The sequence below is a fragment of the Staurois parvus genome, unplaced genomic scaffold (assembly GCF_062004578.1).
Source record: "Staurois parvus isolate SC_StPar_1 unplaced genomic scaffold, SC_StPar_1.0 ptg000634l, whole genome shotgun sequence".
In the NCBI taxonomy this organism is placed as follows: Eukaryota; Metazoa; Chordata; class Amphibia; order Anura; family Ranidae; genus Staurois; species Staurois parvus.
In genome coordinates, this window is record NW_028318430.1 from 15,028,879 (window position 1) to 15,056,743 (window position 27,865).

General features: G+C 41.9%; 1 protein-coding gene across 2 annotated transcripts; it reads right to left on the reverse strand.

Annotated features, from left to right (window-relative positions):
* On the reverse strand, positions 1 to 27,865 carry LOC149449284 (inosine-uridine preferring nucleoside hydrolase-like). 2 transcript variants are annotated; one of them, XM_089693599.1, is made up of 7 exons: positions 27,724 to 27,850; positions 27,565 to 27,616; positions 13,936 to 14,129; positions 12,606 to 12,785; positions 11,005 to 11,116; positions 8,158 to 8,294; positions 1 to 1,789 (listed from the first exon to the last, which is right to left on the reverse strand). In XM_089693599.1, exons 3-7 carry the CDS (start codon positions 14,116 to 14,118, stop codon positions 1,442 to 1,444), a joined length of 960 nt encoding a protein of 319 aa, XP_089549725.1. In that variant the 5' UTR covers positions 14,119 to 14,129; positions 27,565 to 27,616; positions 27,724 to 27,850; the 3' UTR covers positions 1 to 1,441. The 2 variants fall into 2 exon arrangements, with proteins under 2 accessions (XP_089549725.1, XP_089549724.1); XM_089693598.1 differs by lacking the exon at positions 27,565 to 27,616 and having other exon boundaries at positions 27,724 to 27,865.

Consider the following 27,865-nt stretch of genomic DNA (forward strand, 5'->3'; position numbering starts at 1 on the left):
TGAAGTAATACCACTTTTTTTTTTATTAAAAATTATTCTATTTGTGCAAACAAAACCTTAGAAACAATAGTTATGAGATGTACAAATATTAAAATGGCTTTGAAATATAACTTTTAAAATGATCAAGACAATATTAAGGTGTATGTAAAGACCAAACTAGTTTCAGATAGTGTAGGCATGGATCAGAACCCCTGTCAGGTTTTTAATGCTCTCTGTGTCCCCACTGAGAAAATTCATCCTATCTGCCTGGTAACTATTGTCAAAGGTACAGAATGTAATGGGAAACCAAAATTTTCAAGTTGTCACTTAAGGAGGTGAGGGTCAATTTGCCAATAGGGAAACTAGTACTGGTGGCAATTGTCTCAGAGGGGAATTCCCCTCACTTTGGAGAGATATCTTCTCACTTCCTGATGCATCTAAGATAAGAAGTTAAGGAAAATCTTCCCTATGGGACCAAGAAAGGAAAAAACTGACAGGGAAGGGTTCTATGGTCAAAATATATAATCATTTATAATTCCACATTGTATTTCAATAATTTCTAGCCTATTTCTAATAATCTGAACAATCTTGATGTTTTTAAACTTACTTTGAAAATATCCCCATCTGTGACACATATTCACTATGGCCTGTGAGTGGGCATTGTTGTGTCACAGATTTTACAGAGACTGTGGAAACAGAAGGCCAGAACGCACAACATGAAGGGAAATTTTTCAAGTAATCTTATACTGGATTGCCAGAAATAACTATTTGTATTGATATTTAAATCCTGATTACAAAATGAAAAAGTATGCTGCTACCATAGAACTCCTTTAACCATTTCCTACACTTTAATTATAAAAGACTAAGTATGTGTGCACGTGAGTTTAGAAATGTGTATTTTTTTTTCAAAGCACTTCAGTCAGTTTCTTAAGAAAGCAAGCTGACCACTTTCCTACGCAAATCACAAACTTTTAGCAAAACATACGCTTTAACTATAAAAGACTAAGTATGTGTGCATGTGAGTTTAGAAATATGTATTTTTTTTTTCAGAGCACTTCAGTCAGTTTTATAAGGAAGCAAGCTGACCGCTTCCAGGATTAGCATGAGTGATTTCAGTAAATTATGTCCTAAGAAAATCCCTATGTGGCTACTTGCATAATGAACACTTGAAAACACTAATACAAAGTATGTTTGCTGGTTTAGTATTGTCAGATCCCTGATCTCAGGGAACAAAGTCTGTACATCACAGCTGCATAAGTGATACTTTCCATATCAACTACTTTTGGCTCTCCTTCCTTAGTTTTAAAAAGTGAACAGTAAGTATTATTATTTTTATGAATTTACTGATGGCTGCTCCCTCCTCTGATGCAAGCATTGGCATGATTTTTGTGGTGACGTGGTTAACAGCAGTAGAGAAGTGAAGTGATCACTTCCTCACTACAGTCTGGTTCATCAAGGCATGTTACTTTAATGCTTCCATTAAAAGACTTTTCAACTTCTCTGTGTCACATTTAGTCATGATAAAAGCTTTATGTTTTTTTTGTAGTGTATCCCGCAGATCCAGCACCATCATCCCTCGAGTCAGTGTGCCACTGAGCTCTACACTTACTGCACAGTGAATGACACTAGTAACAAAGCTTTCATCTATGGCTGCAGCCATGGCATAGGAGTCACATGGCACAAATCCTTCAGTCCACACCTCCCCTGCTTTGCCATTGCATCTTTCAGTGTATCTCTCAGACTGAGCTGAAATTTTCCTCATAAAGTCTGCCTTCTGGGTGTCCTGGGCGAGCCACTCCTTGTAAAACGTCTAGGAAAAAGACATTTGGCATTACTGATCGGCTTGCTGATATTAGTGGGAACAATACAAACAGTTAACCATATGTAGAAAAGGTTGATGGATGATCAGAACTATCCATATCACAATTATGATTTCTGTGTGCACTAAATGTGATTTGCCTCTGATTCAAGACTTTTTTTCCCCCATACCTGTATGAAAAGCAGCAATCAACATTCTCGTAATCAAAATTTGTATGGCATCTTGTCCCCAAGGCACAAAGGAAAGTGAAAAGATCACAGTGAAAGGAAATCCCCTCTTGCACAGTTGTCACCAGAACAGGTATCCTCATTAGAAGATTTCTCATTACCCCTGTTTGGTGACAATTGTAACATTTTTTAATTCTCCATTATTTCCTTTCTCATTGACAATGGATAAAGAGAGAGTGAATTTCCGGAACTGGACATAGACAGCAATAAATCATAGTGTGTTACAGTTGCAAGAAAAAGTATGTGAACCCCTTGGGATTACGTGGAGTTTTGCATGAATTGGGCATAAAATGAGCTCTGAACGTCATCTAAGTCACAACAACAGAAGAACACAGTCTGCTGAACATAATACTACACAAACATTAGATGTTGCCATGGTTTAATTGCACATAACATGTAAACATTCACAGTGCAGGGAGGAAAAAGTATGTGAACCTTTGGACTTAATAACTGGTTGACCCTCCTTTGGCAGCAATAACCTCAACCAAACGTTTCCTGTAGTTGCAGATCAGACCTGCACAACGATCTGGAGTCATTTTGGACCACTCCTCTTCACAAAACTGTTTCAGTGTAGCAATATTCTTGGGATGTCTGGTGTAAATCACTCTCTTAAGGTCATGCCACAGCATTTCAATCGGGTTGAGGTCAGGACTCTGACTGGGCCACTCCAGAAGGCGTATTCTGTGCTGTTGCAGCCATTGTTTTGTTGAATTACTTGTATGCTTTGGGTCATTGTCCTGTTGCATCACCCATCCTCTGTGGAGCTTCAGTTGGCGGACAGATGGTCGTACGTTTTCCTGCAAAATGTCTTGATAAACTCTGGAATTCATTTTCCCATCAATGACAACAATCCGTCCAGGCCCTGAGGCAGCAAAGCAGCCCCAAACCATGATGCTCCCTCCGCCATGTTTCACAGTAGGGATGAGGTTTTGATGTTGGTGTGCTGTGCCTTTTTTTCTCCACACATAGTGTTATGTGTTCTTCCCAAACAACTCAATCTTGGTTTCATCTGTCCACAGTATATTTTGCCAGTAGTGCTGTGGAACATCCAGGTGCTCTTTTGCAAACTTCAAACGTGCTGCAATATTCTTTTTGGACAGCAATGGCTTCCTCCGTGGTGTCCTCCCATGTACTCCATTCTTGTTTAATGTTTTCCTTATTGTAGATGTGTCAACAAAAATGTTAGCATGTGCCAGAGATTTCTGTAGGTCTTTAGCTGACACTCTGGGATTCTTCTTTACCTCATGCAGCATTCTGCGCTGTGCTCTTGCAGTCATTTTTACTGGACGACCACGCCTAGGGAGAGTAGCAACAGTGCTAAACTTTCTCCATTTGTAGACAGTCTGTCTTACCGTGGAAACATGAAGATCAAGGCTTTTGGAGATACTTTTGTAACCCTTTCCAGCTTCATGCAAGTCAACAATTCTTGATCGTAGGTCTTCTGAGAGCTCTTTTCTGCGAGGCGTGGTTCACATCAGACAGTGCTTCTTGAAACCAGTAAACCCAAAACAGGTGTGTGTTTTTTAAGGGCAGGACAGCTGTCAGCAACACATCCAATATCATCACACTGATTGGAGTCAAGGTTGGCTCACTCCTGGCTCCAATTAGTTCTGGGAGAAGTCATTAAGCTAGGGCCTCACATACTTTTTCCTCCCTGCACTGTGAATGTTTACATGTTATGTGCAATTAAACCATGGCAACATCTAATGTTTGTGTAGTATTATGTTCAGCAGACTGTGTTCTTCTATTGTTGTGACTTAGATGACTTTCAGAGCACATTTTATGCCCAATTCATGCAAAACTCCACGTAATCCCAAGGGGTTCACATACTTTTTCTTGCAACTGTATAAAAGAAAAAAGTTAAATCAGCTGTGGGTACAGAAAGGTTTGTATTTGCGGTCATATAAAACATGGGGGTTCCAAGGATCCTTTATTATAGCTAAAAGAGCAATTCATATAAATGAAATCAGTGTTTTGTGCATAGGTTTGTAAGAGAGATGAGCGTACCTGTGCATCCAGGAAAACTCCAAGCAGATTTGTTCTACAATTTATTATGCAAAAGCAAACAGTTTCCATGCTGGAGGGGTTTTTACAAGTCTATAGCACAAAAACAAGACATCTGCTCATCCATACCATTAACTAAACCTAGGTTGGTTCCTGAACAGGGTGCCACCCAATGGGTTTCCCAAAACAAACAGGTAACTATTGTATCTTTTTACTGTTATCAGCGTTTTCACACAGTAGCAGCTTTCTACAGCAGAGAGAGCCCTGAGCATCAGTCAGCTGACATATGTAAAGGCCTGTGTACAGCTCAGCCTAATAATGAGGTCTGGCTATCAATAAGATGTGGACCTAAGAATGGAGACTTTTATTCTCAACCAAGTTCTTTAAAGCCTCTGGGCTCCAGAAGTCAGGACAGGACTTGATTCTGAGAAGTGGATTTCTCCACATCAGCCATAAACCCTGGAGCCCCTCAACCACCATGTGTATTAAACCAAGATAACACACACATCATCCAAACGCATGCCAACCAATGCCTCATGGTATATTTATGTGCACATACTGTGCATTATTAGCACCAATGCTTAAAAAAAATGTGAATATCCACACAGACATACTGCCAATCAAGTCCTTTGCTCTTTTAGCCTGGATAAAGGCTCCTTGGAAATGGAAAAACCTCCTGGCTTTCTGTTATATAACCCAAAATAAAACTGGACCTAACAAACCAATCATGGAAATTTCCTTAACACACCTACAATGCTTTCATGATAAGAACTTCAACCCATGGGACCCTTAACCCTTATATTGTTGCCTACAGAAAAGCTTTAAAATCGGTTGACTGCCAAGGGCCTGTCCAATAAGTCATTGTGATCAAGGAATTGCAGCTATGAGCTTGTTTCAATTTTGTGCTGCCGCCTCATGCCTTTCAGTGTGTACTAACACTTGCAGTTTGAGCCGATCCAGGGCGCAGTTCAGCCCCTTGGGCGGATTCGTTTTTGTAGTGCGGGTGCTCTAAACCACACCTGGGATTGGTTAAGTGTACCACGCCTGGGACCACGTGGAAGATGTGAAGCAGTTCACTTGTGGTCCAGTATGGTTTGTTTCAGTGTGAGTGCAAACTGTGCCAGAGCACAGTTCTCTCCATAGAGGACTGTGTACTTAAGCACTAATCACTGGTCTATAGGGGAGTGTTCCCAGGAACCCTTTCTTATAGTTTAAGTGTAGACCAGCAGCAAAATGAGGAGGGGGGAGAATTAAACTTTGAGACAAGATATATTTGCTATCTTGTTACTTAACACATTCTTATCCTTTATATTTTACAAAAGAATTGGGGTTTATATTTGTATGCACTAAAACTATTTTAGTGTATTTTTTTACTGAAAACATACAGTGGATATAAAAAGTCTACAAACCCCTGTTAAAATGTCATGTTTGTGTGATGTAAAAAAATTAGACAAAGATAAATAATTTCAGAACTTTTTCCACCTTTAATGTGACCTATAAACTGTACAACTCAATTGAAAAACAAACGGAAATCTTTTAGGGGGGGTGGGGGAGAGTAAACATAAAAAAACTAAAATAATGTTGTTGCATAAGTGTGCACACCCTTATATAACTGGGGATGTAGCTGAGTTCAGAATTAAACAATCACATTCAAAATCATGTTAAATAGGAGTCAGTACACACCTGCCATCATTTAAAGTGCCTCTGATTAACCCCAAATACTGTTCAGCTGTTCCAATAGGTTTTTCCTGACATTTTCTTAGTCGCTTCCTACAGCAAAAGCCATGGTCTGCAGAGAGCTTCCAAAGGGATCTCACTGTTAAAAGGTATCAGTCAGGAGAAGGGTACAAAATAATTTAAGGCATTAGATATACCATGGAACACAGTGAAGACAGTCAAGTGGAGAAAATATTTCGCAACAGTGACATTATCAAAAACTGGATGTCCCTCCAAAATTTATGAAAAGATGAGAAGAAACTGGTCTGGGAGGCTGCCAAGAGGCCTACAGCAACATTTAAGGAGCTGCAGGAATATCTGGCAAGTACTGGCTGTGTGTTACATGTGACAGCAATCTCCCGTATTCTTCATATGTCTGGGCTATGGGGGGGAGGGGGGGCAGAGTGGCAAGATGGCAGTCTTTTCTTATGAAGAAGAACATCCAAGCCTAGCTAACTTTTGCAAAAACACATCTGAAATTTCCCAAAAGCATGTGGGAAAATGTGTTATGGTCTCATGAAACCAAGGTTGAACTTTTTGGCCATAATTCCAAAAGATATGTTTGGCGCAAAAACAACACCGCACATCACCAAAAGAACACCATACCCACAGTGAAGCATGGTGGTGGCAGCATCATGCTTTGGGGCTGTTTTTCTTCAGCTGGAACTGGGGCCTTAGTTAAGGAATTATGAAAAGTTCCAAATACCAGTCAATATTGGCACAAAACCTTCAGGCTTCTGCTAGAAAGCTGAACACGAAGAGGAACTTCATGTTTCAGCATGACAACAACCCAAAGCATGCATCCAAATCAACAAAAGGAATAGCTTCACCAGAAGAAGATTCAAGTTTTGGAATGGCCCAGCCAAAACCCAGACCTGAATCCGATTGAAAATCTGTGGGGTGATCTGAAGAGGGCTGTGCACAGGAGATGCACTCGCAATCTGACAGAATTGGAGTGTTTTTGCATGGAAGAGTGGGCAAATATTGCCAAGTCAAGATGTGCCATGCTGATAGACGCATACCCTAAAAGACTGGGTGTTGTAATAAAATCAAAAGGTGCTTCAACAAAGTATTAGTTTAAGGGTGTGCACACTTATGCAACCATATTATTTTAGTTTTTTATTTTTACTTACCTCCACCTAAAAGATTTCAGTTTGTTCTTCAACTGAGTTGTACAGTTTATAGGTAACATTAAAGATGGAAAAAGGTCTGAAATTATTTATCTTTGTCCCATTTTTTTTACATCACAGAAACCTGACATTTTAACCGAGGTGTGTAGACTTTTTATATCCACTGTAGGTCTGATAAACAGTTGCACAAACACTGAGCATCATAAACAAATGCAACTGCCATCTTCCAATTGTAAATGGCCTCTGCTATGTAATATTTCATGAGTTTAAAGTATTCTTCAAGTCAAATATTTGTATTTATGCAATACAATCTTGCAGGGCAAGGGTTCTGTATATTCCTATACTACAACAGCAGAAGAGATTCTTGGATCAGCAGGATCACCAAGAAGAATCAAAGAAGCCAGGACCAGCATTAGTATTATCAGTCCCAAACTATAAGATCATGTGTCAGCGTCCTGTTTGGGGCATCTAACAAACTGCTTGCCTAGTAATCAGATTCTACTTTTCATTTCCTTATCTGACTTGGAAAAAAAAAGAAGAAGCTAATTACTTGGTAGTGCATCTTTAAACACATTTGAAGCCCAAAAAACAGTTAAAAACCACAACCTTCCCTTGTATTCTACTATTTAAATCTTAAAATATAACTAAAAAAAAAACTTATTTTCAATTTTTGATAGCGTGAAGAAGGATTAGAAGATTAGAACCCCAGTCAAGTTTTTGTTTCTGTTTGTATTCACCCTCTTCATTTGTTCTGTTTACTGTTATCACTGAAAGTAAAAGAAAATCCCAAATTTTGAGTTGTTCTCAGAACAGGGACAGTGGGGATATATTCCAATGGGGACACTAGTTCTGGTGACCCTGACAACAACCAGGGATTCCCTAAATTTAGAGGGATTTTCTCTCACTTCTTGTTTTGGCTTTGGGACAGAAGTGAAGGCAAATCTCCCCAATGAGACATGGATGGCAAAAATAAACCATACAGGGGTTATAACCCTTTCTTACTCTATTTGAAATGGAAAAAAAACATTTTGCCTTCAGTTCTACTCTAACTCTCTACAGTAAAGAATGGAAAAGCACTAACATAGATTAATTCGGTATATAGCACTGCCCAGCAAATCTGTGAAAAAGCAGAGCTTGCTTTTCCATCAATTACCTACAACCAAGGAAAACAGACAGATCAATATCCAAGTCTTTTGTTTGATGCATGTATACAGCAATTTCTCACTTAATATAAAGAAGAGCAAAGAATGTATTTATAGACAGTAAAACTATTTCATCTTACCCAAGGTAGCATGTTTTTGAAAGTGAATTCCCAGGTGGAAATACATGTTGGACAATCAAAGCTGTTTAGAACTACATATGCAGCTTCTGGATCACATAAAAAGTTGAATTCGCCACAAGCTGTATAGTTTCCTCTTGCTACGATTTGAAGTTAAAATAAATTAAACAATAAGAAAGAATTTGTTTAGGAAAGTAGGACTGCCAACCCAAAATTTACTTTAACTGATAATTGCCTAAAACACGAACAACTGAACACTTTTAAACACGATGAGAGTAAAATGCTTATGATGATAGTTCACCTGTGGAAACAAAGCTTAAACGTCACCTCCACAGAGTTTGCACTGAAAGATGTGAGTGTCAGAGTGTGTAGAACTCATCCACTTTAACCCCTTCACGCCTAAGGGTAAGACAAATCTAAATGCCTAAGCACAATTCTGCAATGTTGACATGTGTTAGTAAAACCGTACATATCATCATAACTACTTTATACATCCAGGTGGATTATACCATTTTTTTTTCTCTCTCTATGTTAGGAGTTAGAGAGATACAATGTATCTCTCCTCTCCATTCATAGAGAGAGAAAAAGCAAGGGGGCTGGGCTGCACAGTGACTGATCACTGTGATAGCCAATCAGAGGCTATCACAGCAATCACGTGACCCGGAATCGGGAGTCCCGGGTCCCGATCGTTAGAATGGGACCTGGGGCTCTCAGTGACACCGCGGTCTCTGTGCTGGGAGTTCGCCGAGCGGCGCGCTCCCAGCACAAAGACAGGTACGCAAATATGCGGCCCCACAGAAAAAATCCCAGTTCCATGAGGGCGCATATTTGTGTGTCGTCGGCGTCAAGCGGTTAAGTTACATACACAACTGCAACTGGCACACTCTGCTTTCACCATCGCTCATGAAATAGTTATAAACAAAGACAGACATGTTTGAATTCCAGCCTGGGTGGCAACAAGGTCCCCCTCCATAGCTGCAGCAGAAAAGTGAGCGCGGCCACCCAGAAACAAGAAGTGTATTATTTGCAGTAGTACATGGTGTCAAAGGAAAAAGCCTAACAAAAAAAACTAATGCAGACACAGCATCTAAAAACTAGTAAGCTGCAATATATATATATATTTTTACTTTTGGTTTACATATGCTTAAACTGAATGTATTATATTTGGTATTATTGCATAAAACAGGGGTGCTCAACCTTTTTAAGAGCACGGGCCACTTAAGTGATTTGGTCACCAGTAGCAAACCAAAATGAAATGGTTCAGAATTTCACATTTTTTACTTTGAATAGCATAAATGAACATTTTTCCTCCTGCAGCTGCTGAATGCCCGCAGGAGAGAAAGGAGAAGCTGGCTTTCAGCAGTTGTAGGAAGAAAATGGAGAGCATCAGTTCCTGTATATGCTACCTCCATCGCCCCTCCTGTCCAAGTGTAAAACAAAATGTGACAGGGAGGCCGCATGGGCCCCCTGGAGCATTGAGCAGGGTCGCCATTGCGACCACTGATGCTACACCAGTGGTTGGGGAGGGGGGGCCAACTGCCCCCAAACTGCAAAAGTTAATGAGCCTCGCTGTCCCAAGCCCACTGTAAAGCTGATTTCTGATTTCACACTGCTGTGCACCTATGGCTGGCGCAGTGCACCTGTGGCTTTGCTGCAGGTTAGCTGACCATTGCCACAGACTTCTATTATATCTTAAGGGTGTGGTGCACTATCTGAATCTACACCATAACTCCTGCATTCAGTTTGAGGTGAAGGGCCACATCAGAAAGCTCCAAGGGCGACATTTGGCCTCCTGTTGAGCACCCCTGGCATAAAGGCTTTATTTTACAATTAAATTTTATCTTTTACACAAGAGCTTCCACAACACTGGTTTTGCTAAACATTTTGAGTTTAAAAACATAAACCAGCAGAAGCTGCTGCTTTTGCAGTCTAGCTAAATCAATTCAGTGATGTTCAGCATTCTTCATCATGTAAAATAAATCTAAAAATTAACATGATACCCTCATAATACTGACAGTAAGTGTGTAGAACTAGGAACTCGGGTGAGCATACACTCACCGACCACTTTATTAGGTACACCTTTTCAATTACCTGGAAACATATATTGCTAATAAGCCAATCACATGGCAGCAACTCAATGCATTTAGACATGTAGACATGGTGAAGGTGCCTTGCTGAAGTTCAAACAGAGCATAAGAATGGGTAAGAAAGGGGATTTAAGTGACTTTGACCACGGCATGGTTGTTGATGCCAGGTGGGCTGGTCTGAGTATTTCAAAAACTGCTGATCTACTGGGATTTTCACGCACAACCATCTCTAGGGTTTACAGAGAATGGTCCAAAAGAAAAAATATCCAGAGAGCAGCAGTTGTGTGGATGAAAATGCCTTGTTGATGTCAGAGGTCAGAGGAGAATGGGCAGACTGGTTGCTGCGACTTTCAGATGGTAGGGTAAGAATTTGGCATAAACATAAAAGCATGGATCCATCCTGCCTTGTATGAACGGTTCAGGCTGGTGGTGGTGTGTAATGGTGTGGGGGATATTTTCTTGGCACTAACAAGGTGTACCTAATAACGTGGCAGGTGAGTGCATGTTACCAATAAAGTCTCTAAACAATAAATAATAATTGTCAGGTTTAAATCTGTAGAATTTGCCAAGGAATGCAATATTAATTTGGGGTGGATGGGCCATCAATGAAATTAATGGATTTCTATAGAGTGATCCCTTTTTAAAGCATAATGAACACCAGAGGCAAAAATACTTATTTATTAAAGCCACAATTAAATGACCAATATGTTTACTATAGGGTTTGGCTTGTGTGGCCTTTTCAAAATGAACATCATATACTTACACTCCATGTTACCTCCCATAATGAAAAGGCTTTTGATTTTCTGTGGCAAAGTTGGATCCATATTGAAAGCTAAAGCCAAGTTTGTCAATGGACCAGTTGCAACAAAAGTAACCTAAATGAAAAAATATTTATTATGAAACACATAGGAAATAAATTTTCTGTATACAAGGCTTTGCTCTACATTATCTCTTTCAAACCAATGGAATAAACACTGTCCATTGATTGGAGTAACCCAAGATACAAATGAACATGCAAATTGCTTGATGGCTAATAGTTCTGTGAACCACAGAGAAATTGGAATAGGTTGTTGAATAATCCTGTGGATATCCAATTACTATGCTAATACATGTTGACCAGGGTTTTTGTGATTATAATGTGTCATGCATTACAGGTTAATTAACACTTACCTAGTTTATTAGACCTCACAGAATCAGTAATATTAAGTCTATGTCCATTAAGTATTGCAATTTAATGTAATCCCTACAAACTCTCACATAAAAGGTATGCTCTACATAAAGGATAGCCAAACTAATATTGAAAACAGGAGTCAGTCATTCCAGTCTAGTACAGAACAAACAATATTGGGGTAAACCTTTACTGTTGTCAAAAAATGGCAACTAAAGCTGTGATTGGCAGGTTGTTCACTATAGAGGTATGATTTTGCAAATTAAGGTGCCTGTAATCCAAAAGAGGCCTTAGTTTATAATGCATAGCCACAGCACAGAGTTGATTTAATTGCATTTGTTATTTAGTAAACAGAAACAATTGAGTACTGTCCGTGATACTTTTTTTCTCTGCACTACCATACAAGTGCACTAATACAGCTACAATCACCTCAAGCAAGATGGAAGATACTTATTTAATAAAGGATTCTAGATTGTAAGCTCTAACGAGCAGGGCCCTCTGTTTCCTCCTCTTTTACCAAATTGTATTGTAACTGCAATGTCTGCCTTCATTTTGTAAAGCGCTGTGCAAATTGTTGGCGCTATATAAATCCTGTATAATAATCCTAATGGGTGTATTTCATATCACACAGCTATACCAGAATCCTGATGGATTACTTTGGTAGGTTTTAGTGTTGGTTTCTTTCTGATACCCTACAAATCAAGTGCTACTGCTATAGAAATAAGTAGATTTATAATGGAATTTGTTGAGAAATTTACAATAGCCTCCTAAACTTAACAGATCCTTACATTCCTTTTACATGCTTTAGTTTCCTAGCAATCAATGTTACTTGTGATGGCAGAGTTCTCCAAAACAGACTTTTAGAGTAAGAAAAAGAATCTGAACTTTGCAAAAAGGTCCACTGACTCTACAGTTGAAAATAAAGCTAGATTAATTCTAATGGTTTGACAAAATAGGAAACAAACATGCTTCCTCTTGATAAAGAAAGGTGACAAACACAAAGACAAGGACTTCTCCATAGAGCTGGATATCACTGATGTGTATTTTAAAATGTTTTACTGAATTGGAATCCCCTTTAAAGCAACATAACCCCAACTACATTTTTAAACTGCTTCAGAAAACCTCTTTAGAAGAAGGGAACTGTGGGTTCATCAAAGCAACGTGGTAAACCTACTGTACGGAACAACATGTCTCACCTGCCCAGGGTGTTCACTGACTATCCTTAGTATTGCAAGAACTGCATGTTCTTTCTTCAAGGCTTCAAGTCCAGGGAACTCAAGATCTGGTACATCGCCCAAGCCATCTACTCCATGATATTCACTAGCATGGATATTTTTCCCAAGTAGCGGTCTACTTGCTCCACCATAAACAGGAATCTAACGTGCAAAAAACAAATTTACTTATTAGATGAAAGTGAAGAGCTCAGATCTACAGATCTTCATTATAGAACTGTTTAATAATTTGGTCTCAATTTCAACATCTGTGAGAATTCAAATGTAATTAGAATAGTCTCCTAAAATAGATAACCAGAATCATTGTTGGCTTAGACATATGTCTGACTGACACAAAGCTAAACCCAAACCACTCAATCTAAGACATGACTCTCCCCAATCAACAGTCACTATGACAGCTTTTATTGACCACTGAGGCTCCAATATTAGTCATTTCAATGAGCTGAAGAACACACAAAAAAAAGCGTAACTCAGTGCACCACAATACATGCTATAATGTTGCCATGTGTTGTAGAGCATTGCAATGCACACTTTGCAAGCTGTGTTGGAGTACCCATAAGAATGAATGACACTTATATTGTAAAGCGCTGAGCAAACTGTTGGCACTATATAAATCCTGTATAATAATAATGACACTGCAGTGGTCCAATGCGCATAAGCATGTTTTCACACAATACAACAGTGTGACCTGGGCCTAAGGCCCCTTTCACACAAAGCAGACTTCACCTGCGATCCACTTGCTTAGCAAGGGTTCTGTCTGTTGATTTCTGCTGAGCAGGCAGATGACAGGCAGAATGGACATGGACACAGTCAGCTCTCCTCTACGGGCAGTCGGATATAAACAGACCGCCTGTCCGTTTACACCCGACTGCTATCCGATTTGATCAGGTTAGACAGAGAGAAACAGGTACCCAACTGTTTGTTCTTAGTGGATCAGATCAGATTGGATGTCCATTTACACCCACCGTTCCATATAGGAGAATGGAGGGTCCAATTGGAACATTTGTGTGAAAGAGGACTTATGCTGTGTCGAGCAGAAGTCAAGGCATAAGGGCCTAGAATCTGGCAACTTAGCAAGTCCACACAAAAGTAGCTGAGGGTTCACAAACATATTTGCAGGGACCCTAAGAAGCTTACATTGTGACACTACTGTTAGTTTGGTCATCTGAAGAGAGAGAAAGAGAAAAAAACAATGAGCCAACATTTATGTTATGTATATGAAAAAATAGCATCCCTTATAAACCAAACTTCCTTAGACAAAACTTAAATGTATATATCTGAGATCTTCAGCTACCTCAAGTCTATTGCAGCATTTCAGAACACAAAGGACATTCCTGCAGACATTTTCTAAGGTAGAGTTTCCATGACAGCAGGTTATACCCAAGATTTCAACATCAGGAGCTGCCAGAGCCAACATAAGTGCTTGGGCATCATCCACCCCACAGTCCACATCCACCAACAGCAACTTCTTGGCCATTGTCTGCGATTCTGAAAAAAAAAAAAAAAACAGTCGTGAGATGAAGAGGTGGTTTCCCAGATCTCCATACCTTCCTGACACAGGTCAGAAAGTGGAGAGTGGGAAAGGCATGTGCATGTTCAGTAAAAAAAAATAAACTTTTCTAAAACCATCAGTAAGACCAGTATGTTGTGTCAGATGATTTAAATGAATATTGCAGAGAAGCATGTCCTGTTCGTTGATTCACATTTAGTAATTTTGAAACACACCTCTAATTTTCCTGTGCTCTTTCTAACCTTTGTTTTAGATAGAAACAATCAAATTATTGTTGATTAAGTTGTCAGAATAGCTACAGGTCACATTATCATTTAGGAATAAAAGATGTTAAAACACTAACAGTTTTTTAATTCCAGTGTAAAACCGTATTTCCATCCTGCATGTCTTTTCCACTATATTGCACAGAAAGGAGGCTTGTGTAGGAAAATCTAGTAAAGGTTTCCATTACATCATGGGAGTATACCTGCTGAAAACACTGAAGAGTGTTGGCCACGCACAGTTCCAGAATTTATGAATGTTTGCACATGGGCCTCACTGGTATTCTGACCCTATAAGGCTTTGTGCACATGAACGTAGAGTGCAGACTTTGTAATATCTCCCCACTGTGTATACCCTTTCCTTCAACAGTCTCCGTCCATCGCCAACACCCTCTGCTGGGTGCTGGTCTTCAGCTTTCTCCATTTTCCGGTGCAGGATGATGTCACTCCTGCGCATGCTCAGGAGTCATTCATCCTGGCAAGCACAGGAACTGCGGCAGCGACGTAAGCTGAACTACACATGCACAGCTCAGTTTCCCTGCTGGAGAAGACAGGCAGGTTAGTATATCTTACTGCAGAAGAGATATTGCATGTCTGGTCTGCAATAAAAGGCCTGCCTGCACGCTGTGACAGCAGAACTTGAGTTACGCTTTAATCCATTCTTTGTATTAACCTTTTTGCTGCCAGGTCTGTATGTCCTACAGACCTGTCAGCTGGGGAGTTTTACACACAATCCAGTGGCTGCAGCCACCAGGATTGTGTCAAAAACTGACAGGCAGACTCCTGCCTGTCAGGTGGAAGCAGATTGCCCCCCCCACGCGCGCGCACTCCCCTCATGTATTCAGGTCTCCACTTGCCCATCTGCGGGCCCAAGGCCAACATGGTGGGTGCCAGCAGGTGGAGGGGAGTGAGAAGAGCGGACACACGTTCTACCCTTCTTGATGTTGTTACTTCTGGGTCACCGCTGTCACTTTCCGTGGCTAGAATAGCCAGAGAGAGATGCATTGCAATGCGATCTGCATTGCAATACATCCATTGGAGCTCAGAGGAAACATGCAAGGTCTTTTACACCCTTATTGTCTCATTAAAGAGAACCTGTAACCTACAAATCATCACATAGGGACTTTATTTTTTCTTTAAAAATTTGGGTCATTTATTGAGTTTGTTTGCCCTGTTTCTTTTACTGAAATTTTGCGCTTACATCGCGTGACATAAAAAAATTGGAACTCCACTATTTTATTCTCTAGCGTGTCTGCTTTCAGAAAATATATAATGTTTGGGAGTTTTGTGTAATCTTCAGGCCTAAAATGATTTTTTAAACATGTGTGCAAAAAAATGCAAAAACGGGTCTGGCAGCGAAAGGGTTAAAGTGTTTATAAAGGCAAACATTTTTTTACAATTTTTAAACTGTAAATGTACAAAAAAAAGGAGTCTTCCCTTACCATACAGGGCTAATTCACACAGGCTTGAGCTAAAATGTAAGGAAAATGGATGTACATTTCCATCCCTGTGCACTGCATTGACATCCGCTTACTTCCATTGCATTGCGCTAAAATGCGTACGCACAACGCAGCGTTATAGTGTGAATAGGACACAATGAAAATGATTGCTTTTAAGATGTCCTTCTGTTGATCTGCGTTTTACAGCTGCTCTAAAATGCAGATCAACGCACTGGTATGAATTGGCCCTTACTCAAATATAGAAATTACACCTCTAACCAGTATTTAGCAACAAAAAGGATGGCACTTAACACAAATGAATATGAACAGTCCCTATAAAGGTGTACATTTTGCAAAAAAAAGTCTTTAAATCATAAACAGGTCCCCAACATAATGTGGATAAATTCCAAATTTTCTTTTTCTGTGGACCCTTAGGCTGTGCAGCACAGACCACCACCACATATAGACTAGGGATGCACATATATTGGCTGCTGAAAATTGTCTGTCAAAAATAGGGTTATCAGTGTTTTGCCGATAGAAAAGAAAGGTGCCAATAATGGCACGCTGTGTCCCATAGATTTCAATGCAAAACCCCCCTCAGTGACTTTAATACAGAGTTGCGTCCCATAGACTTTAAAGCGGAGTTCCACTCAAAAGTGGAAGCTCCACTTGATTGCCTCCTCCCCCCTCCACTGCTATATTTGGCATCTTTTGGGGGGGGGGAGAGCAGATACCTGGTTTTGACAGGTACCCGCTCCCACTTCCGGCTCACTTTGAAGTGAGCTGGGAGTTGGCCTCCTCCTTCCTCACACAGTCTCCTGGGAACCTTCACAGGTCCCAGAAGACTGCCGGATCAATCAGCGCGACTCGCGCAGTGGGCACCCGGCTGTGAAGCCACAAGCTGTCACAGCCTGGTGCCTACAGTTGAGATGTCGGCGTCGGGGAGAGAAGAAGGAGAGATGGGACGGCGCGGGTGAGCACATTGCTGGACCCTGGAACAGGTGACTGTGTGTTTATTAAAAGTCAGCAGCTACAAAAACTTTTAATAAACACAAAACCGTCTGGAACTCCGCTTTAATGCAAAGTCACGTCCCATAGACTTTAATGCAAAAACACTCCCTAGTGACTTCAATGAAAAATCACCAGCCACATTAATTAAAGGATAAGTTCACCTTTGGAAACACATTACATGTTCCACCTGTTTTTTCTAGAGTGGAACATGTAACATGTTCCTGATCTTGCAGCTGCTGCCCGCCGCCCTCCCTGTGATAGAAGTACAGGGAGAAGGTCCCCATACTAGATGTAAGTTTTCAAAAACAGCGTGTCTGTGCGGGGCTCTGCCCACACGGCACCGTCATTCATTCACAGCGTTCTGTGAATGAATGGACTACAAGTCCTGACAGCCTTAGTGGCTGTTGGCTTGTAGTTCTCAATGAACTACCACAGCACTGTCTTTCTGTCAGAAAGTATCGGCTTAGCCATATGGGATGTACAAGCAAGCAGATACACTGACGATCTGCAGGAGACCTGCATGGCACCAGTGATCAGGCTCCTAACACAAAATATAATAAATGCACATTTTTATACCAACAAAAAAATGCATTATTATTTTTTGTGGAAAGGTAAACTTATCCTTCAAATTTTAACTTAAAAAAACCCTCTGTTTTGGTTTTCAGCCAAGTGCGTCCTGAATTTTTGATTTCGGCACCAGAATTTTGATTTTGATGCATCACTAATATAGACTGCTCACTCACCAACAAGCCAGTGACCTCTAAATGTAAAAGGTCAACTAGCACTTTGTGTCATGTCCGGGAATATCTGCCAAACCGATAAAATAATTTCTTAATGGTCACTCTCAATCCTCTATGAGACATTGCAGACTATGCAGTCTGAGGATCCACAGAAAAGATTGATTTGGAATTTATCCAGATAATGTTGGGGACTTGCTATGGAGGTAGAAGTGTGGGCTCGATCCTGACTGGCCCTGCCCACTGCTTTACTCACAGGATTTGACTGACAGCAGCAGGAACCAATGGCTCACGCTGCTCTCACCCAAGCCTGTGAGTGGGGAGACAGGAGAGAAGACTGGCAAACGGACACAGCCCTGGATCAATAAAGGATGCAGGCAAGTGTTTGAGAGGAGGGCACAGCACGAGGGAAAATGTTTCTACCTTAATGCAGGGAATACATTAAAGTGTTACTAAACCCACAACAGTAAAATCAGTCTGTATAAGCAGTAAAGCATGCTTGTTATACTCACTGTGGACCCTAAGGGGTTAATCCTCTGCATTGTAAAAAGGCTGTTTGATACTGACTGTTCTGCCCCTCCTCTTGTTCAAATGTCCACGTTGAAAACACAGACTGAACCCATAGCCCTTCTGCACATGCTCAGTTTAGTGTGTATTGCTAGATGCTTTTTTTTCTTTTGGGGAGAGTGCATGTGATCAGCACAGGGCCAATCAGCACTGTCCAGATAGATGTCATCCTAATAGAGCAGAAAGAAAACTCCTCCTACAAGCTTTAACCAGTGCTCAGCTAAAGTCACAAGACTGGTCTAACTGCTGATGAAAAAAGGTATTTAGCAGTTTATATTTACTAAAATAATTGCACTTCCATGCTCTGTGTACTGTGGGAGATCAGATATATTGAATGCAGGGTCCTGGGTTTAGTAACACTTTAAGGTAAAAAAGGTTTTACCTTCAGAACCACTTTAAGGTAAAGAATACTCCACTACCTGTCCTACAACCTGTCCCTAAACACTTACCGATCTCCATGATCCAGTGTTGTCCCGGGTGCAGTACCACTCCCATCACCTCCTGGTCTCACAGGAGACACAGAGTAATGGAGCCATAGGCTGCTGCTGTCAATAAAATCCTTTGAGGAGGGAGTGGGGGGCGTACAGGCCTAGACTGGGACAAAATAGGCCCAGGCATTTTAGACTGAGCAGTCCTAAGTCTGGGAGCCCCTCCCTTGCAGCCCGCTTGCGGAACACCAAAGTACGGTCACAAGTTGAACCTTTGCAACCCTAGTAGTCCTGCCACTGGTGTCAGTTTATTTTTTTACAATTTTTTTAGGAGCCCCCATTGGGGGCTTTGGTGAGATATCAAGGACCTAAAGAGACCCCTGACATCTCACCTTTGAGACACAGAAAGGAGACTGAGGACACAGCCCTCAATCTCCATCTTTGCAGCCTCAGCAGCACAGAATAAATGGACAGGAATAGCTCTGTACAGAGCTTCCTGTTCATTCACAAACTGAAGGATAATAAACACAGTTTACTATGCCTCAGTCAGTTATGAAAACAAAGTCAGAGGTCAGTACTGGCTGCCCATTCAGACAAAGAAAGGGACAGTAAATTACATTTTTACCAGCCCCTTCCCCGCTATCCATCCTGACAGATAATCTGAAGCAGCTGGTGGAATAGGGGAGTGAGGAGCTAGGAGAGAACACAGGGGGACCAGGAGAGAAAGCAAGGGCCCGGGGGCAGCAGAAAGAAGATGTATAGGGGGTTGGCGCATGGAGGAACTGATCCGTCCATTTCTTTCCTGCTGCCGCTGAATGCCTGCAGGAGGGAAAGGGGGAGAAGCGGGCTAAATACCCGCTTCTCCCTCCTGCAGGCATTCAGTGGCAGCAGGAAAGAAATGGATGGGTCGGGTCCTCCATGCGCCTCCCCTCCTATCTAGGAAGCAAATGCCTGGTGTGCCCTATGGCCAGTCCGGGCCTGGAGAGGGCGTATCTTCCCAGCGCTGTGTGTATCTATGGCTTAGAGGTGATTCACACGTGCAGTGCAGATTGAAGCTCAGGTTTCACAGCTAACTGATACAGTAGTTGTTCACGGGTTCACGTCAGGTTTACATCAGGATCAGGACAGAATCTTATCTTGTTCACATATGTGCGGTTTAGCAGCGGTCCCCATGGATATCAATAGCCTGTAATCCGCACCTGAATCGGACCGCACTGCTCAGAAATCGGACATGAGCTGGTTCACACATGTGCGGTGCGGATTAAGGTAGTCCCGATGCATTCTGGATGTGCGTTTTTGATGCATTCCAGTGTGTTTTTTATGCTTTCCAGTTCATTTTCTTCAATTTAAATAGGGACATGTGCACTCCAGTGCGTTTTTGATGGGTTTTACCTCGTTCCAGTACAGTTCTTTGCAGAAAAAATGCAGCATGTTCTACTTTTTTTTCTGCAACCAGAACACACTGGAACTGCACGCACTGCTGTGAACTATGACATTGACAACCATATAACCTACTTTCTGTGCATTTTGGATGCAGAAAAAAGCAGCTGAAACGTATATAGTGTGAACTGGCCGTGAAGCTCAGGTTTCACAGCTAACTGATACAGTAGTTGTTCACAGGTTCATGTCAGGTTTGCATCAGGTTCAGGAAAGGATTAGCTCAGGATCTTATTCTGTTCACACATATGCAGTTTAAAAACAGTTCCCATAGAAGTCAATAGCCTGTAATCCGCACCTGAACCGGACCTCACTGCTCAGAAATTGTACAGGACTCTTTTTCAATCCGCACTGCCCGTGCACCAGACATACAGTTGTGTTCAAAATAATAGCAATCAGACATCACTAACCTGATCAATCACTGTTTTTGGTAGAAATGATATTTCTACATGGCAAATAATTTACTAGCAGGTGTAGTAGAGTAAAAGAAATCCAACAGACCCAACAGTTATGACATGCATGCTGCTGATTCTGTGTAATTGAATCACTAATTGAAAGGAGCATGTTCAAAATAATAGCAGTGTGGAGTTCTATTAGTGAGGTCATTCATTCTTTGAAAAACAGGTGGCAATTATTGCCCTTATTTAAGGAAGGAAGGCAGCAAATGTTGTACATGCTGGTTACAGTGCATTTCTCTCTGAAATTCTGAGGAAAATGGGTTGTTCCAGACATTGTTCAGAAGAACAGCGTACCTTGATTAAAAAGTTAATTGGAGAGGGGAAAACATATAAAGAAGTGCAGAAAATGATAGGCTGCTCAGCTAAAATGATCGCAAATACTTTAAAATGGCAACCAAAACCTGAAAGACGTGGAAGAAAGCGAAAAACTACCATTCGAATGGATAGAAGAATAGCCAAAATGGCAAGGACTCAGCCAACAATCAGCTCCAGGAAGATCAAAGAAGGTGTAAAGTTACCTGTGAGTACTGTTACAATTAGAAGACGCCTACGTGAAGCCAAGCTATCTGCAAGAAGCCCCCGCAAAGTCCCACTGTTGATAAAAAGACATGTGCTGAAGAGGTTACAATTTGCCAAAGAGCACATTGACTGGCCTAAAGAGAAATGGTGCAACATTTTGTGGACTGATGAAAGTAAGATTGTTCTTTTTGGGTCTAGTGGCCGGAGACAGTTTGTCAGACGACCCCCAAACACTGAATTCAAGCCACAGTACACTGTGAAGACAGTGAAGCATGGTTGCGCAAGCATCATGATATGGGGATGTTTCTCATACTACGATGTTGGGCCTATTTATCGCATACCAGGGATCATGGATCAGTTTGAATACATCAGAATACTTGAAGAGGTTATGCTGCCTTATGCTGAAGAGGAAATGCCCTTGAAATGGGTGTTCCAACAAGACAACAACCCCAAACACACCAGTAAACGTGTAACATCTTGGTTCCAGACCAACAAGATTGACGTTATGGAGTGGCCAGCCCAATCCCCGGATCTTAATCCAATAGAAAACTTGTGAGGTGACATCAGAAATGCAGTTTCTGAGGCAAAACCAAGAAATAGAGAAGAACTGTGGAATGTAGTCCAATCATCCTGGGCTGGAATACCTATTCACAGGTGCCAGAAGTTGGTTGACTCCATGCAACACCGATGTACAGCAGTTCTCAGAAACAGTGCTTATACAACTAAATATTAATTAAGTGATTCAAAGGAAAGCAAAATCTTCAAACATTTTTCAGTTTATATAGTGAATGTTTGAGTTTGTAAAGAAGAATACAAACACTGCTATTTTTTTGAACAATCTAATATTCAGTTTTCTTCAATTTTTTTTAGAGGAACAACACAAATGTGATATATTTTTCTTCATGTTTTGATTTGGAATAGAATGTGTAGCGTTCCCAATGCATTTGTGTGTATGGAAATAAAAGCTATTAGAAGGATTTTGAGCTTTATTCACTTTTGTCAACACACTGCTATTATTTTGAACACAACTGTATGTGAACAGGCACCATAGGAAGCAATGTTTTTTCACGTCATGCGGATTGGATTTGGTTCAAACCGCATCCAATCGGCATATTTGTGACCGGGCACTCAGGTGCCTCCTTAGTACCTGGCTTGCTACAAGAGGCACCTGGGAGGAGCACAGAGCGCTAGCGGGGACTGCCAGAAAAGGAGGTAAGTAACCTTTCTGTGCAATATTGTCGCACACAGCGGGTATTACTTCTTTTTTATGTTAAAAAAGGCCTTATATATCACTTTAACCTATAGCAGCGACAAATCACCAGACCACTGAAACCTCGATCTACAAATGGCTCACTTTTGGAACGCATCCATGGAATGGTTTGTATACAGATAATACTTGCATACGGATATTTCCACTGATTGTCCCTTCTGTAAGTGAGTGACCTACTATTAGCTATGCTGGGGATATATTATCCCCCTTGCTTTTTTCATTTTCCTCTTTCCCCTGCCCCCCTTCTCTCTCTCTAGTGGGATTGTTTCTGTTGTTCTTCCTGCAGGGTTCTACCTGATTGGAGATGAGGGGGAGGGGGCTCTGGATGTGGATGCTCACCCAAGATCATAATCTGACCCTCTATGTGGGTGCTGTTGCCCCACATCACCGTCTATGTTGGCAAGTGAGTTGGCGTAGAATGATGTTTTTGGAGGGTTTATGATGTTTTTGTGATATTGTATTTGCATGATTAATGGTCGATACATCTTCCAGCTAAGGCTTTGATCTTCTTGCCTCCAGTTTGGGGTCCTGAAGAAGTTAACAGGCAAAACGCGTTGACCTCTGGAGGATACTTATGCCATGGAACACAATACTCTGATCTCTTGGGCTTATTAGCCAAGTATTGGTTTTATATTATGTGCTTGGAAGATGCATTTCAATAAATACGTTTATTGTACAACATGAGGTTGTTTTTTTCTACCAGTAAAGTCGCATTAGGTTTTGTTTTTTGTTATCGTAATATATAATAGGGATGAGGTATATATGCAGTCTAAGATAATATACAAATGGCTGACATTAGTGATTAATAGCGGTGAAGGATCGCTGATATCAAAGTGGCGGTCTGATATAACCCTCAGTTAGCATTTGTTCTGCCTAGACATTGGTTCTGCCCAGATAGACATTGGTTCTGCACAGACAGACATTGGTTCTGCCTAGACATTGGTTCTGCCTAGACATTGGTTCTGCCCAGACATTGGTTCTGCCCAGACATTGGTTCTGCCTAGACCAGGGGTGGGCAAACCTTTTGACTTGAGGGCCGCAATGGGTTCATATATTGGACCCGGGGGCCGGACCAAGAGTAGATGAATGATGTGTATGTGTCATCCATAGTAAGTATAGTAATATTCCCCCATATAGTAATTCATCCCCCATAGTAATTCATCCCCCATATAGTAATTCATCCCCCATAGTAATTCATCCCCCATAGTAATTCATCCCCCATATAGTAATATTCCCCCATAGTAAGCATAGTAATTCATCCCCCATATAGTAATTCATCCCCCATAGTAATTCATCCCCCATATAGTAATTCATCCCCCATATAGTAATTCATCCCCCATAGTAATTCATCCCCCATAGTAATTCATCCCCCATATAGTAATTCATCCCCCATAGTAATTCATCCCCCATATAGTAATTCATCCCCCATAGTAATTCATCCCCCATATAGTAATTCATCCCCCATATAGTAATTCATCCCCCATAGTAATTCATCCCCCATATAGTAATTCATCCCCCATATAGTAATTCATCCCCCTTAGTAATTCATCCCCCATATAGTAATTCATCCCCCATAGTAATTCATCCCCCATATAGTAATTCATCCCCCATAGTAATTCATCCCCCTTAGTAATTCATCCCCCATAGTAATTCATCCCCCATATAGTAATTCATCCCCCATAGTAATTCATCCCCCATATAGCAATTCATCCCCCATAGTAATTCATCCCCCATATAGTAATTCATCCCCCATATAGTAATTCATCCCCCATAGTAATTCATCCCCCATATAGTAATTCATCCCCCATATAGTAATAAATCCCCCTTATAGTAATTCATCCCCCATAGTAATTCATCCCTACTATAGTAATTCATCCCCCATAGTAATTCATCCCCCTTATAGTAATTCATCCCCCATAGTAATTCATCCCCCATATAGTAATTCATCCCCCATATAGTAATTCATCCCCCATAGTAATTCATCCCCCTATAGTAATTCATCCCCCATATAGTAATTCATCCCCCCTATAGTAATTCATCCCCCATATAGTAATTCATCCCCCCTATATTAATTCATCCCCCATATTAAGTCCCCAAGTCCCCCCTGTGTCAATTCACTTACCTTTGCTCCGCGCGTTCCTCTCGCCGTGTACCCGCGCCGTTCCGGTGTAGCATGAAAATCTGTCTCCTATGAGGATCTGTCCCCCTCGACGTATCTGCGCATGTGCCAGTTTCAGGCATTAGCAGCCGATCGGCGATCTCCGGCACATGCGCAGATACGTCGAGGGGGACAGATCCTCATAGGAGACAGATTTTCATGCTACACCGGTCTTCAGGGCGGACTGTGAGGAGCCTAGCGGGAGCCTAGCTCCGCGGGCAGGATTAAAAGGTCCGCCGGGCCGTATACGGCCCGCGGGCCGTAGTTTGCCCATTGCTGGTCTAGACACTGGTTCTGACCAGACAGACACTGGTTCTGCCCAGACATTGATTCTGGCTAGACCTGGTTCTTCCTAGATATTGGTTCTGCCTAGACACTGGTTCTGCCCAGACATTGGTTCTGCCTAGATATTGGTTCTGCCCAGATATTGGTTCTGCCCAGACATTGGTTCTGCCCAGACATTGGTTCTGCCTAGACCAGGGGTGGGCAAACTTTTTGACTTGAGGGCCGCAATGGGTTCATATATTGGACCCGGGGGCCGGACCAAGAGTAGATGAATGATGTGTATGTGTCATCCATAGTAAGTATAGTAATATTCCCCCATATAGTAATTCATCCCCCATAGTAATTCATCCCCCATATAGTAATTCATCCCCCATAGTAATTCATCCCCCATAGTAATTCATCCCCCATATAGTAATATTCCCCCATAGTAAGCATAGTAATTCATCCCCCATATAGTAATTCATCCCCCATAGTAATTCATCCCCCATATAGTAATTCATCCCCCATAGTAATTCATCCCCCATAGTAATTCATCCCCCATATAGTAATTCATCCCCCATAGTAATTCATCCCCCATAGTAATTCATCCCCCATATAGTAATTCATCCCCCTTAGTAATTCATCCCCCATATAGTAATTCATCCCCCTTAGTAATTCATCCCCCATATAGTAATTCATCCCCCATATAGTAATTCATCCCCCATAGTAATTCATCCCCCATATAGTAATTCATCCCCCATAGTAATTCATCCCCCTTAGTAATTCATCCCCCATAGTAATTCATCCCCCATATAGTAATTCATCCCCCATAGTAATTCATCCCCCATATAGCAATTCATCCCCCATAGTAATTCATCCCCCATATAGTAATTCATCCCCCATATAGTAATTCATCCCCCATAGTAATTCATCCCCCATATAGTAATTCATCCCCCATATAGTAATAAATCCCCCCTATGGTAATTCATCCCCCATAGTAATTCATCCCTACTATAGTAATTCATCCCCCATAGTAATTCATCCCCCTTATAGTAATTCATCCCCCATAGTAATTCATCCCCCATATAGTAATTCATCCCCCATATAGTAATTCATCCCCCATAGTAATTCATCCCCCTATAGTAATTCATCCCCCATATAGTAATTCATCCCCCCTATAGTAATTCATCCCCCATATAGTAATTCATCCCCCCTATATTAATTCATCCCCCATATTAAGTCCCCAAGTCCCCCCTGTGTCAATTCACTTACCTTTGCTCCGCGCGTTCCTCTCGCCGTGTACCCGCGCCGTTCCGGTGTAGCATGAAAATCTGTCTCCTATGAGGATCTGTCCCCCTCGACGTATCTGCGCATGTGCCAGTTTCAGGCATTAGCAGCCGATCGGCGATCTCCGGCACATGCGCAGATACGTCGAGGGGGACAGATCCTCATAGGAGACAGATTTTCATGCTACACCGGTCTTCAGGGCGGACTGTGAGGAGCCTAGCGGGAGCCTAGCTCCGCGGGCAGGATTAAAAGGTCCGCCGGGCCGTATACGGCCCGCGGGCCGTAGTTTGCCCATTGCTGGTCTAGACACTGGTTCTGACCAGACAGACACTGGTTCTGCCCAGACATTGATTCTGGCTAGACCTGGTTCTTCCTAGATATTGGTTCTGCCTAGACACTGGTTCTGCCCAGACATTGGTTCTGCCTAGATATTGGTTCTGCCCAGATATTGGTTCTGCCCAGACATTGGTTCTGCCTAGACATTGGTTCTGCCCAGTCATTGGTTCTGCCTAGACATTGGTTCCTCCCAGATATTGGTTCTGCCTAGATATTGGTTCTGCCTAGACATTGGTTCTGCCCAGATATTGGCTCTGCCTAGACATTGGTTCTGCCCAGACATTGGTTCTGCCTAGACATTGGTTCTTCCCAGATATTGGTTCTACCTAGACATTGGTTCTGCCCAGACATTGGTTCTGCCCAGACATTGGTTCTGCCTAGATATTGGTTCTGCCCAGACAGACATTGGTTCTGCCTAGATATTGGTTCTGCCCAGACATTGGTTCTGCCCAGACATTGGTCCTGCCTAGATATTGGTTCTGCCCAGACAGACATTGGCTCTGCCCAGACATTGGTTCTTCCCAGATATTAGTTCTGCCTAGACATTGGTTCTGCCCAGACATTGGTTCTGCCTAGATATTGGTTCTGCCCAGACAGACATTGGCTCTGCCCAGAAATTGGTTCTGATAGATATTGGTTCTGCCCAGACAGACATTGGCTCTGCCCAGAAATTGGTTCTGATAGATATTGGTTCTGCCCAGACAGACATTGGCTCTGCCCAGAAATTGGTTCTGATAGATATTGGTTCTGCCCAGACAGACATTGGTTCTGCCCAGACATTGGTTCTGCCTAGATATTGGTTCTGCCCAGACATTGGTCCTGCCTAGATATTGGTTCTGCCCAGACAGACATTGGCTCTGCCCAGACATTGGTTCTTCCCAGATATTAGTTCTGCCTAGACATTGGTTCTGATAGATATTGGTTCTGCCCAGACAGACATTGGCTCTGCCCAGAAATTGGTTCTGATAGATATTGGTTCTGCCCAGACAGACATTGGCTCTGCCCAGAAATTGGTTCTGATAGATATTGGTTCTGCCCAGACAGACATTGGTTCTGATAGATATTGGTTCTGCCCAGACAGACATTGGTTCTGATAGATATTGGTTCTGCCCAGACAGACATTGGTTCTGCCCAGTCATAAATAGAACAGATCAGTCAGATGAAGAGATTACATAGCGTTCTATCTAGAACACTGAAGTACAAAGTACAAGGAGGAAGATGCCAGCCCTGCTCTACACCTACCAAGCACTGCACAGGAGTCTCTGCTCAGCACACAACTTCTCTGGAAAGTAACCTGGAGGGGCAGAGGAGACATCATAATAATGACATGAATCAGCAGGGCACTATACGAGCCGGGGTCATGTGACCACCACACTATTCTACATAGCAGGAAAACCCTACCTGTGTCGCCCAGTCACCCCGACACTTCTACTCGATAGTTCTTCACATTAATCCGCCTCCAGCTGTCATTGGCTACCGTGCTGTCAATTACAAAGTTTTTGTTCTGCCCGCCCCCAGCTGCCATTTGCTGACCGCAAACCAC